The sequence below is a fragment of the Orycteropus afer genome, unplaced genomic scaffold (genome assembly GCF_000298275.1).
Source record: "Orycteropus afer afer isolate SDZICR_OR568_19922 unplaced genomic scaffold, OryAfe1.0 scaffold00197, whole genome shotgun sequence".
Lineage (NCBI taxonomy): Eukaryota > Metazoa > Chordata > Mammalia > Tubulidentata > Orycteropodidae > Orycteropus > Orycteropus afer.
In genome coordinates, this window is record NW_006921784.1 from 1,457,084 (window position 1) to 1,468,954 (window position 11,871).

Consider the following 11,871-nt stretch of genomic DNA (forward strand, 5'->3'; position numbering starts at 1 on the left):
GGTATTTTCAGTCACCTCATATGCACGTAAAAGCTGGACAGTGAATAAGGAAGTCTGCAGAAGAACTGATGCATTTGAACTGTGTGCTGGCGAGGAATACTCAGGATACCACGGCCGCAAGAAGAGCACACCAATCTGTCTCAGAGCGCTCCTTAGAAGTAGGAATGGCCAGACTTCATCTCTTGTACTTTGGTCCTGTTATCAGAAGGGACCGGTCCCTGGAGAAGGATATCACGCTTGGTAAACTAGAGGTCAGCAAAAAGGGGAAGGCCCTCAGTGCGACACAGTGGCTGTAACCCTGGGCTCAAGCACAGCAAGGATTGTGATGACGGTGCACGAGCGGGCAGTGCTTTGCTTTGCTGTACGTGGGGCCGCTGTGCACTGGGGCCAACGCAACAGCATCGAACGACAACAAAGCTCATCAGAAGGCATTCCTCAGAAAATTAACAGACAAGTCATACGCTGGGAGAACACATTTACAAAATACGTATCTGACAAAAACTGGTATCTGAGATATGTAAAGAACTCCTACAACTCAATTAAAAAAACATGTTTCTTAAAGTGGGCAAAAGCTATGAAGACACAGTTCATAAAAGAAGATCTATAAATGGACATGAAGCACATGAAAGGCTCGGTATCGTTAGTCATAAGGGAAATGCAAATTGAAACCACAATGAGATACCACTCCACAACCACCAGAACGGCAACAATTAAACAGACTAACGTCAGTGTTAACAAAGATAAGGAGTGACCGAAATGCTCGTGCATTCTTTGCAGAAATGTAAACCAGTACATCCACTTTGGAAAACAAGTATGGCAGTTCCTTAAAAAACCCAACTAAAAAAACCAAACCCACTGTCACTGAGTAAATTTCAATTCATACTGACCCTACAGGACTGAGCAGAACTACCCCCTTAGGGTTTCTAAGGCTGTAAATCTGTATGAAAGCAGACTGCCTCAACTTTCTCCCATAGAGCAGCTATTGGGTTCAAACAACCAACCCTGTGGTTATCAGCTGAAGGAATTAACCACTGCACCACCAGAGTACCGATGCCTACCAGCAAGTTCACTCCTAGAGAATTCAAAGCACATGTCTGCAAAGAGACATAAGAGGAATGTTCCTAGCAGCCTTATTCATAACTGCCTAAAACTGACACCACTCAGGTGTCCATTTAAATTAGGAGAAAGACTCAATAGATCATATAACCCAAAAAAACCAAACCCACTGCCATCGAGTCAATTCCAACTCATAGTGACCCCCACTGGATTTCCAAGGCAGTAAGGCTTTGCAGAAGTAGACTGGCCCATCTTCCTTCCGTGACAGCTGGTGGATTTGAACCACCAACTTCCTGGTTAGCAGTCACACAGGCACTATACCACCATAGCTCCTTTCAACAGACCATAGGACTTCAGAAAATAGAACACTGTTCAACAATAGATAGGAATGACTACGACACACGTGACAACATAGACCAACCCCCAAAACATTGAGGAGCACAAAGGTAGCCTGTAAAAAGTAAAACTTCTGGTCAGTAGATGAGGGCAAACCTTTTGGGCCACCCAGGGATCTTTCAAACAAGTACAAGAATGAATGAATGAATGAATACACACACACATACATACACACATACATAAATGTAAGCGTGGAAAAGGGAATTTGGATTATCTGGTACTATAAGCTATAATTTTTACTGTGGTGAATTTTCCATTTCAACCACTTTTATGGGCACAATTCAGTGACATTAATTACACTCCCCGCAGTGTGCAACTATCACCACCATTTCCGGATACTTTGATCCCCCTTAACAGAAACTCAGTATCCCTCCAGCAATACCTCCCTGCTGCCCCCTCTCTACCCCTGGAAATCACGAACAAACCTTGGTGTCTATGTCTCTGCCTGCTCTAGGTGGTTCACCAAAGCGAGACAATGCACATTTGTTCCTCTGTACTTGACTTCTTCACTCGGCACTGTTTTCAAGGTTCACTCATGTCATAATGTGGACCGGAACTTCATTTCTCTTTATGGCTGAATACTATTCCGCTGTGTGTATGTAAGGAGCTCTGGTGGTGGACTATCTAAGGCATCTGACTGCTAACGAGGTTGGTGGTTCAAACCCACCACCTGCTCCAAGGAAGGAACCAAAAACCAAACCAAACTCACTGCCGTCGAGTTGGATCCGACTCATAGCGACCCCTCCTTGGGTTTCTGAGGCAGTACCACTATGGAAGTGGATTGCCCAACCTTCCTTCCAAGGAGTGGCTGATGGGTTTGAAATGCCAGCCTTCTGGGTAGCAGTCAAGTGCCTTAGGCACTACACCACCAGAGCTCCCCTGCGGAAGGAAGATGAGGCAATCTACTTCTGTAAAGATTTACTGCCTCAGAAACCCAATGGGGGTCACTGTGAGTCAGAATCAAGTCAATGGCAGTGAGTTTGGTTTTGGTTTGGTGTGTATGTGTCGTATTTTGGTTATCTATTCTTCCGTTGCTAAACACTTGGCATTGTTTTTCTGTTGTCCTTTGAACAGGGTCTTTGCAACTTAACATACATGTGTCACCGTCTTAGAGTTCCTGGGTCACTTACTCAGGGTGGAGGATATAGAAAAGTACAGTAAAGATAGAGATAAAAACTCAATTTGCAACACAGGCTAAATAGAACGTCCCCAGGTTGGCCTAAGTGTTTCAGAAAGATAGGAGGATGCAGCCAGGAGCAGTCTAGGAGGCGCCGGCATGTTCCGGGGAGAGCACGGACGAGGCGCACCTGCTGAGATGGCCCTGGAGGCGAAGCGGACGCTGAGCACACAGTACAGCGGGGTGGGGGCAGGGGAGCGATCCCGGACTCAAGAAAGCAGCACCGTCCAAGCTTTATCGTCACAGCCCTTACTACCAAGGATGGCGACTGACTCCCCGTGGAAGGCACTCTCTGAGGGCACAGAGTCTGCCCGCTGAACTTACCCAAAGGTAATCTCCATCGACCTTTACGGCAAACTTCAGTTTCCGCAGACGAATGAGAGTGGGAGGAGAGCCGGAAACGTCTGAGACACAGTGGACGACTCCGGCGATCTGCCCACAGAGCAACTCCTGGCGGTCAAGCAGTGTCTACGGGAAAGGAGCAAATCCCAGGCAGGAAGCTGCAATTCTTTACCTGGGTCAGTCCTCAGAACAGGGGCTGGCAGCCAGCCTGTTTTCATATGGGCCATGGGCTAAGAATCGTTTCTGACATTTTTCACGGGTTGTAAAAAGACAAACAAAAACAAAGAACAATATGTGAAGGGCACTTTATGTGGCCTGGGAAGCCGGAAATGTTTACTAGCCCCTTAGAGAAAAGGTTTGCAGACTCCAGCCCCAGAGGACTGAACTGTTACATTGTATCATGCAAATACCCATCATGAACACACAAACTTGAACACACAAACTGACTGCACATTAGTGCATGGTCCTAACATTACAGGCCCATGTGTGATAGAAGCGTGAGCCTTTCACCCCTATTTAAATCCTCAGGAGAGTGACCCAAGCAGCCTGGATTCATCCCAACTAGCCAGATCCGAGCAGCATCACATGATGCAAGGATATACAGAGTTTCCGCTCAATCCTAGCACCAGCGAACTGTGGGGCAACCAGGCACGGTGGGCCTCATCAGACATGGTGGGCCTTGCCAGACAGGGCGGGCCTTGCCAGGCAGGGTGGGCCTCGCCAGACACAGTGGGCCTCATCATGTGATGCAACAGAATATGCAGACAAGGCACCACCTAAAAACAATTTTTTTGCCTAAAAAATTGATCAACCTCAGCCTATATGAGACCAGAACTAGATGGTGCCCGGCTACCACTGTCAGTCACTCAGAGGGGGATCTATGTAGGAGATCCTGGATAGAGAGGGAGAACAACGTGGAACAAAACTCAACATCATATTAAAAAAAAAAGGGACCAGGTTTGCTGGTCTGATAGAGCCTGGTGAGACTCCCCAGGTACCCTTCAGGTCTGGAACTCACTCCTGTGGCTTAAAGCCAAACAAAAGACAGGCATATGAGCTGCACATTTACATTAGGTAGATACACTCCTTGGAGAGATCAATCATGGGAGAAAGAAGGGCTGTGTATGCACAGGGAGACAGCTCAGGGGGCAGGAGTGTATGGAGGGAAGGACACAGGGAAGAGGTAACTATGGGGAGGAGGTGAGAGGGGAGCTGTTGCATTGTGGGAAATTGCAGTCAATGTCATGAGAAAAAGTGTATGTGAACTGCTGTATGGAAAATGAATTTGCTCTATAAACTTTCACCCAAATCACAATAAAAAAAAAAAAAAAATCAAGGCTCTACTAGTTTAAAGGCAACCCAGTGTAGAACACTGTTAAAACACCACTACGAGGAAGCAGATGGCTGAACCCAGAATCCACGATGGGGGACGTTCTGATATCCCACTGCCCAGATGACCTGGTTTCTTCAAGAATTCAATGGCATGTGGGAGAAAAGGGTGGGTGGGTGGGAGAAAACTACTGGAAATTAAGAGACTTAGAACACAAAATGACCAAATGGATTATATAGGCTTTAAGAGAGAGGTAATGGAAGTAGCTGGGGGCGGAGGGAGCAGGGACTGTGAAAAAAGAGAAGGGGAGGGAGGGAGGAAGAAAAAAAAATTGTGACATTTAAGAAAATAGGGTGAAACTGAAACATGCACTAGGTCCCAGGCGCTCTTGAGGACTTGGTATAAAACTAATCACTGTTCCTTTCCTAGGTGCGACAATGCTAAAGAATTCCCTCCTCACTACAGATGTCACCTGTGGTGTGCACACCTGTGAGATGAAACAATGTCTCCACTTCCCTTCAAAATATTCCAACAAGGATGGTCAGCGAAAATGAGCACAGCGCTGGGCTGCTGAGGCTACGGATGGCCAGGAGAGGCTCAGTGTCCTGTCTCCGCCACCTCTGCACACACGGGAACAAAGCTTTCTTGACCTCGGGGCTGGGTGAGGCAGACAAGGAAGCACAATGTGGACAGAGCCGAGCCACCGGGGAGTGTCAAGCTCAGAACAAGAAAAGCACAACCAAGAATAAGACAGGAGAAAGTTCAAAGGCCTCGGTTATCCAAATAAAGCTGCCCCAAGCTCAACTCTACACTTTTGAAAAGTCACCACGCTGAACAACGCCATGCTGGGCGGCTCACCTGAGCAGGATAAAAATAACAAATCCCAGCTCTCGTGGGATCTCCTTCTTCTTTTACCTTCGAACCATCGTAAAGGAAAAAATAATTCCACCTGGCAAGAGAACAGAGTGGGGCCATGTTTCATTTCATGCAGTGATAATGGCGCTTTAAAACAGCTTCCTAGTTCCCAGCCCCAGGAGGGCTCGGTATTCAGGGTGTGAAAAGCCATCTGGTGTCCCCAGAGAACAAACCCAGGAGCTGCAAACAGATAAAAACCACCCCACAAGTGCAGCCGAGTCAGACCGAGAATCTGCCGACATCCAGCCATCACACCATCTGCTCAAAAAGAAATAACAAGACGAGCAAGTGCCCACAGTGATGGCTCGGATTCGAAACACTGAACCTTAATTACATAACCACACAGTTTGGTAAACTGCCCTTCAAGGCTCTGATAACAAATTAAGTCAGGGACGTGTTACACGTATTCCTCAACCACTGAGCAGGCTGGTCTTGGGAAACAGCCCTTCCACCAGAATTCACGCGTTCATTCAGCAAATACTTACTGAGGGCACATTGTGTGTGCAGAGCCTGGAGCTACAGTGATAAAAAACTTACTGCCATCAGCCAAGTCTGACTCATAGTGACCCTCATTGGGTTTCCAAGGCTGTTATCTCTCCGGAAGCAGACTGCCTCATCTTTCTTCTGCAAAGCAACCGGTTGGTTCAAACAACTTTTTGGTTAGCAGCCCAATGCCTTAACCACTACACCACCAGAACTCCTTACAATGATAAAAAGCAGATGAATAAACATGCAATTCCACGCAGTGAGCCTACAAGCAGGGGAAACCAGGGGCCTAGGGGAGTGAGTTCACAGAGAAACACCTGCCTGTCAAAATCTTCCCAGGCCTTTAGTAAAGTCTCAAAAACAGCTCCCTCGGCAACCTTCCCCATGCCCTTGGCCTGACGATTCTTTCTTCTGAATTTCCATGATCCCCTGTTCCTCCCAAGACTGTCGTTGCCTGTTGTTAGTGGCCATTCAGTTGGCCCCCAACTCATGGAAACACACCATGCGTGACAGAACGCCCTCTGCCCAAGTCAGACCATGTGACCCAGTGGTTTCACTGGCTGATTTTCAGAACCAGATTGCCAGGCCTTTCTCCTTAGCCCATCTTTGTCGGGAAACTCCACGGAAACCTGTTCAGCATCACAGCGACACTCCAGCCTCCACTGACAGACAGACAGTGGCTGTGAATGAGTTGCATGGCCAGGAACTGAACCTGGGTCTCCTACGTGGAAAGCACGAATTCTACCAGTGCACCATTCTGCCTCTTTTACAGTCTCCCCTGTAGTATAATTGTAGTTGTTTAATATTCTCATCTGATGGCCTCTTTGGGAGCTCCAGTGGCGTAGTCTAAAGCACTTGACTGCTAACCAGAAGGCTGGCAGTTCAAGCCCACCAACCACTCCTCAGAAGGAAGACTGGGTATTCTACTTCCATAGAGATACCGCCTCAGAAACCCAAGGAGGGGTCACTATGAGTCAGAAACGACTCGACGGTAGTGAGTTTGGTTTTTTGGTTTGATGGCCTCTTTGAGACTGTAAAGTCAAGTCTTCAAAGGCTGGACCTGGGCTTCGGTTATCTCTGAAAGCACACTCAGCAGGGTAATACAAAGAAAGAAGGGCTATGACCACTCCACTCCTGCCCTCTTCTTCCTCGGTCCACTCTCTCTGCTACACCACCCCCTCTGGCTCCCATGGTCTGCTTTCCACGTTAAAGGGCCCAATGTGCACCTGCTTGCAGGGCAAGTCCAGATCATTCCGGCAAACTCAACTCAGAAACCCCATAGCCGGGCCCCGACTTCTCCTTCCCCCACGTCCTCTGACCGAGGCCCCCTGCTCTTCCCGACACATGAAATAAACCTGGGCATCACTGCTGTGTCTTTCTGACCTCCACAGTTAATCAGTCACTGTTCTGGTTCCCCAGCGCCGCTCTGACAAGAATATATACCACAAATGGGATGGCCTCAACGAACAGCTGTTTATTCTTACAGTTTGGAGGCTTTAAGTCCAAGTTCAAAGTGCCAGGCTCTAGGGGCTGGGTAAAAGCCCCTCAACCTTGAGGTCCAGCTCTGCCTCCTGCTCCCGGCCCACTGGAGCTAGAGGCATTTCTTCACTCAGACAGCTGCTGCCTGCTGAGGCTGAGATGCCCCAAGGTTGACAAGTAAAAAGGCACAGTCCTGATGTTACCAAACCACACAGCAGGCCATTAATTCAAATCCATTGAAAGTCCCAAGGTCAGCAGAGCATGGCAGGCTGCTGAACAATGACATGGCTACATGCAGGGTCCAAGCGTGCCATAGGCTAGAGACCATTCTCAAAGTTTCTCCTTATATACAGGAAACAGACCACATCGCAAAGGCAGCTACTCAGCTGCTTGTGGTAGATCCCACCATGGAGCTGATTACCAGTCTCACCATGGGGAATACTACATCCAGCTACCCAGCCACTCAACCAGGCCCAGACAAGTTGACACACAAACGTAACCACCAGTCACTAAATCTTGTTCATTTTACTTAAGCCATGCCTCTTGATTTCACCTCCTCAATTAATGTTTGCTGCCCTGGATTACAGGAAAGGATTAACTCATGTGGGAATGAGAAGAAGATGGAGTTTCAAACACACTGTGTAACACCCCTCAAGAGCCAGACTGGCAAGACCTCTTCTTATGGTGTAATTCGGAACCGCAGCCCTCTCTCCAACGGGAATAATACAATGCTGACATTATCACCAAAGCCAGCAGAATGATCACGTTAGGGTTTTCTTTGCTCCAATCTAACAGCAAACACTGTGAGAGGCTTGCGAGGCTAAAACAGGCTAGCTTTGGAAAGAAAACACTCACACATTTCACTTGGCTGCTCTGAGAAAGATAGCATTTTCTGAATAAAACCAAAACAATCTGGCCGGGGATTTTCCATCAACCCAGGAGTTTCACTCTCCAGCCTGGTGAGAGCCAAAACGCAGTGGCTTAGATACTCACCAAGAGGCCGACTTCGTCTGTGTCGTGGCGGAGGTGGCCATTTACTGTCCGGTTGCCCTCATCCTCTTCCTCTGGGCTTTCTTTTTTGGTCTCACCTTTCTCTCCAGAAGTGATGTTCTGTTTCCCCAAAATCTAATGCATCCGGATGTGGTAGGTTTAAGCGTTTTCAGTCACCACTGCCATGTGTTTAGTTTCCACTCAGCATGAAAGTGTCACTTCCCTTCCTCGTCGGCCCGTGGGTTCCAAGCGTATGTCTATGCCTCTCAGAACTCGGGGAGACAATATAATAAAGCAAGAGAACTCTACCAGAAAAGTCTGATCTCCTACTCTGCTTGCATTGGCCTGTGTGTGGCTCTCTGTAGAACAAACTCTTTGGAAAGCTGCTTCCAGGAAAGCTCAAAGGGGCAGATGCATGCTGAAGGCGGTGTTCCAAAAGGAATTCGGGCTTGTCCTATTCAAAGCCATTCTGAAGTTTTCTTTGAAAAGTTTGAAGCTTCCAGTTCAAACATCAGAGAGTTGGCCCTGGCCTGAACACAAGGAATAGATTATTTCATAAACCCATGAGAAAGCATGTGACCCAGTATGGCTATGCAAATGGAAGACTTCAAAAGGGCTTTCTACAAAGTTGAAAACTGTGTTTCTGGATTAAGAAGGGTGGCAGAGGACGTTAGTATAAATCCCTTCATTTCTAGAAGAGTTATGGTGAACATATCCCAGGCCTCACAGGTGATAAAATGGGGTAACTAGTGTGAAAAGCTCTAAGTGTTAAGAACAGCTATTTAAGGTCCCTGGGTGGCACAATTGGTTTGTGCTTGATTACTGACCTAAAAGGAGCTCTGGTGGCATACTGCCTAAGTCATGTGACTGCTAACCAGAGGCTGGTGGTTCAAACCCACCAGCCACCCCTTGGAAGGAAGATTGGGCAATCTACTTCTGTAGTGATACAACCTCGGAAACCTAAGGAGGGGTCGCTATGAGTCAAACCAACTTGATGGCAGTGAGCTTGGTATTTTTTTTTTTTTACTGATCTAAAGGTTGGTGCCAGCCACTCCTCAGGAGGAAGGCTGGGCAATCTACTTCTGTAATGATACTGCCTCGGAAACCCAGGAGGGGTCACTATGAGTTGGGTCCGACTCGATCCAAATAACAACAACAAAGGTTGGTGACTGGAATCCACTCAGAGGTGCCTTAGAAGAAAGGTCTGACAATCTGCTTGTGTTAAGATCACAGACAAGAAAACCCTATGACGCAGTTATACTCTGTAACTCATGGGGTCTCCATGAGCGGGAATCCATCCAACAATTTTTTTTTTTTTAAATACAAATAATGTGGCTGCTACAGTAACACCAGAAACAAAGCAACAAACTAAAAAACCCAAACCCATGGCTACTGAGTTGATTCTGACTCATAGCAACCTCACAGGACAGAACAGAACTGCCCTATTGGGTTTCCAAGGCTGTAAATCTTTACCTATCTTTCTCCCAGGGAGAGGATGGTGGGTTTGAACCGCCGACCTCTCGGTTAGCAGCTAATTGCTTAACCACCGGAGCTCCTATTGTAGTAATGTTGTTGTTGTTGTTATGTACCGTCGAGTCAGACCCAACTCATAGTGACCCCTCCTTGGGTTTCCGAGGCAGTATCACTACAGAAGTAGGATTGCCCCATCTTCCTTCTGAGGAGTGGCTGATGGGTTTGAACCGCCAGCCTTCTGGTTAGCAGTCAAGTGCTTTAGGCACTATGCTACCAGAGTGGGATCCAAATAAAGGAACTGCCACCGAGGCAGCCTACAAGTAATCTGACCGTGCAGAATTCCACCGCTGGGCAAGCTTCCAAAACACACCAAAAAAGAGAACTTTATCAAGTGGCTTTCAAACTCCCACAAGAGGATGACAACAGAGAGTATCATGGAATTTCAGCATCAGAAGAGGCCTTCACATCATGGACCCTAATCGACGTCTTTTGTACCCTCCTCCAAAAATTACTCTGTTTTACTCCCACCAGACATAGGCAGTTCAAGGCTGTTAGGCTGTTATTTATTCTTCTGCCCAAAACAAAACAAAACAAAAAAGTTGCCAATGACTCGATTCGAATCAGGGCAACCTCATGTGTGCTGAGCAGAACTGGCCTCCCAAAGGGGTGGTCTTTTGGTGTGAAATCACCAGGCCTTTCTTCGGAGGAACCTGGGAGTTCAAACCACTTTCAGATAGTGGTCCAGGGCTTAACCGTTTGTGCCGTCCAGGGAGTCCTCCTTTTGCTGCTGAAACTACAACGGACCTCTTAGTAAACTCCACTCACTGGTCTGTGTAACACCTTCCAGGAAAACACTGAACAATCCTTCCCCATGACAACTCTCTGGTCACTGTCCTTAGAGAGGGGCAATAGGAATACAGTTGATCTGTTCTAAGGTGAACATTCCCAGCAACACCATCTCAAGTGTATGCACACCACCTGGTCACCCTCCTCACCACTGGGTCACCCCTGTGGGAACACAGTACAATTTGTTAAAGCTCTTTGGGTGGGAAAAGGACTTAGAGGAGACCTTGCTGAATCTTGGGACAGCAGCCTCTAGAATTCCATCTTTTCTCAGCTCTAAATACCTTGGGACAGGCCCTCCTCCCTTAGGCGTTGTTCCCAGATTACTTGGGCCTCCATTACCAAGATCCGTTGTCTTATTTCTCAAAGGTCCAAAAGCAGCCAGTAATAGCTTGGAGTAGGAGCAGGTGTCGGGATGTGATCAGAAGTGACTCTGGCAGCCTGGGAAGTGACAGGAACGACCGGAAGGAGTAAAGAAGTGGTGGCAAAGCTTCGGAGAAGGGCGGCTGTAGAAAGCGGCCTTAATAGGTCAGCGGAGTTGGAAAGGGGGCGCCAAAGGCGGCGAGGGGCCAGGAAGCGGCCAGACACAGCCACCGGCCGCCAGGAAGCAACCAGGAGCCACCCGAGGCCACTGGGAAGTGTCTGACCTGAGCTCCAGGAGGCTAAGAGGAGATGGGCAAAGACCCGAAGGTGAAGTGGGGCACGGTCACGTCGCCAAAGGGCTGCCAGGAGGGACAACTGGCCGGAGTATCCGCCCCTCAGTGTCTCCGCGCCGCCGGGCACCGCCCGTCCGCGAGAGCACCCAGGCAGCCGGTGGTTCGGGATTCGCGACTCAAGGTATGGGCAGTGGTGGGGAGCCGGCGCCCACGATCCAGTACCTGCTCGCACCGCGGCGACTGCAGCTCCAACCCAGGCGGCGCGCGACGATGACGTTGGCCGAGCGCTCCACGCGCCGATGACGTTTGAGGTCAATGGCGGCGGCGGCAGCAGCAGTGGATCCCTGGCAGGCGGCAACCCCACGGAAAAGGCGCTCGGCTCCGCGGCGGCCGGGGCGGAGAGAAGCAGCAGCCCGGAGCCGGGAGGCAGATCCAGAAGCGGACAGTACAACTGTACTTCGTCGCATCCGGGAGGCCGGGTGAGTGCGGGGTCGGGCCGTGATTGGAATCCTGATGCCTGTAGGAGCCTTTCAAAGCCTCAGTCTTCCCATCTGTAAAGTGGGAGAACTGCAGACCCTTCAAGAAGTTGTGAGGATTTAATGGACGTACCGAGCTTATTACAGGTCTAGGTCATAGCGTTCAATAAAAGTTGTTACTCTTTTTTTTTTTTTTAGGATTTGGGTGAAGATTTACAGAGTAAATTCACTTTTCATACAGCAGTTCACATA

General features: G+C 48.6%; 2 protein-coding genes across 2 annotated transcripts in view; one reads left to right on the forward strand and one right to left on the reverse strand.

The window, feature by feature from the left end:
* Positions 1 to 8,215, reverse strand: part of HPS4 (HPS4 biogenesis of lysosomal organelles complex 3 subunit 2) — a 34,339-nt gene extending 26,124 nt beyond the window's left edge. The window contains exons 1-3 of the mRNA XM_042781931.1: positions 8,175 to 8,215; positions 5,160 to 5,250; positions 2,954 to 3,097 (exon numbers count right to left, since the gene is read on the reverse strand). Coding sequence (XP_042637865.1) covers positions 2,954 to 3,097; positions 5,160 to 5,250; positions 8,175 to 8,215 — 276 coding nt within the window. The remainder of the gene's footprint in view (positions 1 to 2,953; positions 3,098 to 5,159; positions 5,251 to 8,174) is intronic.
* A 3,243-nt stretch (positions 8,216 to 11,458) lies between these two features.
* SRRD (SRR1 domain containing) overlaps positions 11,459 to 11,871 on the forward strand; it is a 17,775-nt gene continuing 17,362 nt past the window's right edge. Inside the window, exon 1 of the mRNA XM_007947987.1 lies at positions 11,459 to 11,622. Coding sequence (XP_007946178.1) covers positions 11,459 to 11,622 — 164 coding nt within the window. The remainder of the gene's footprint in view (positions 11,623 to 11,871) is intronic.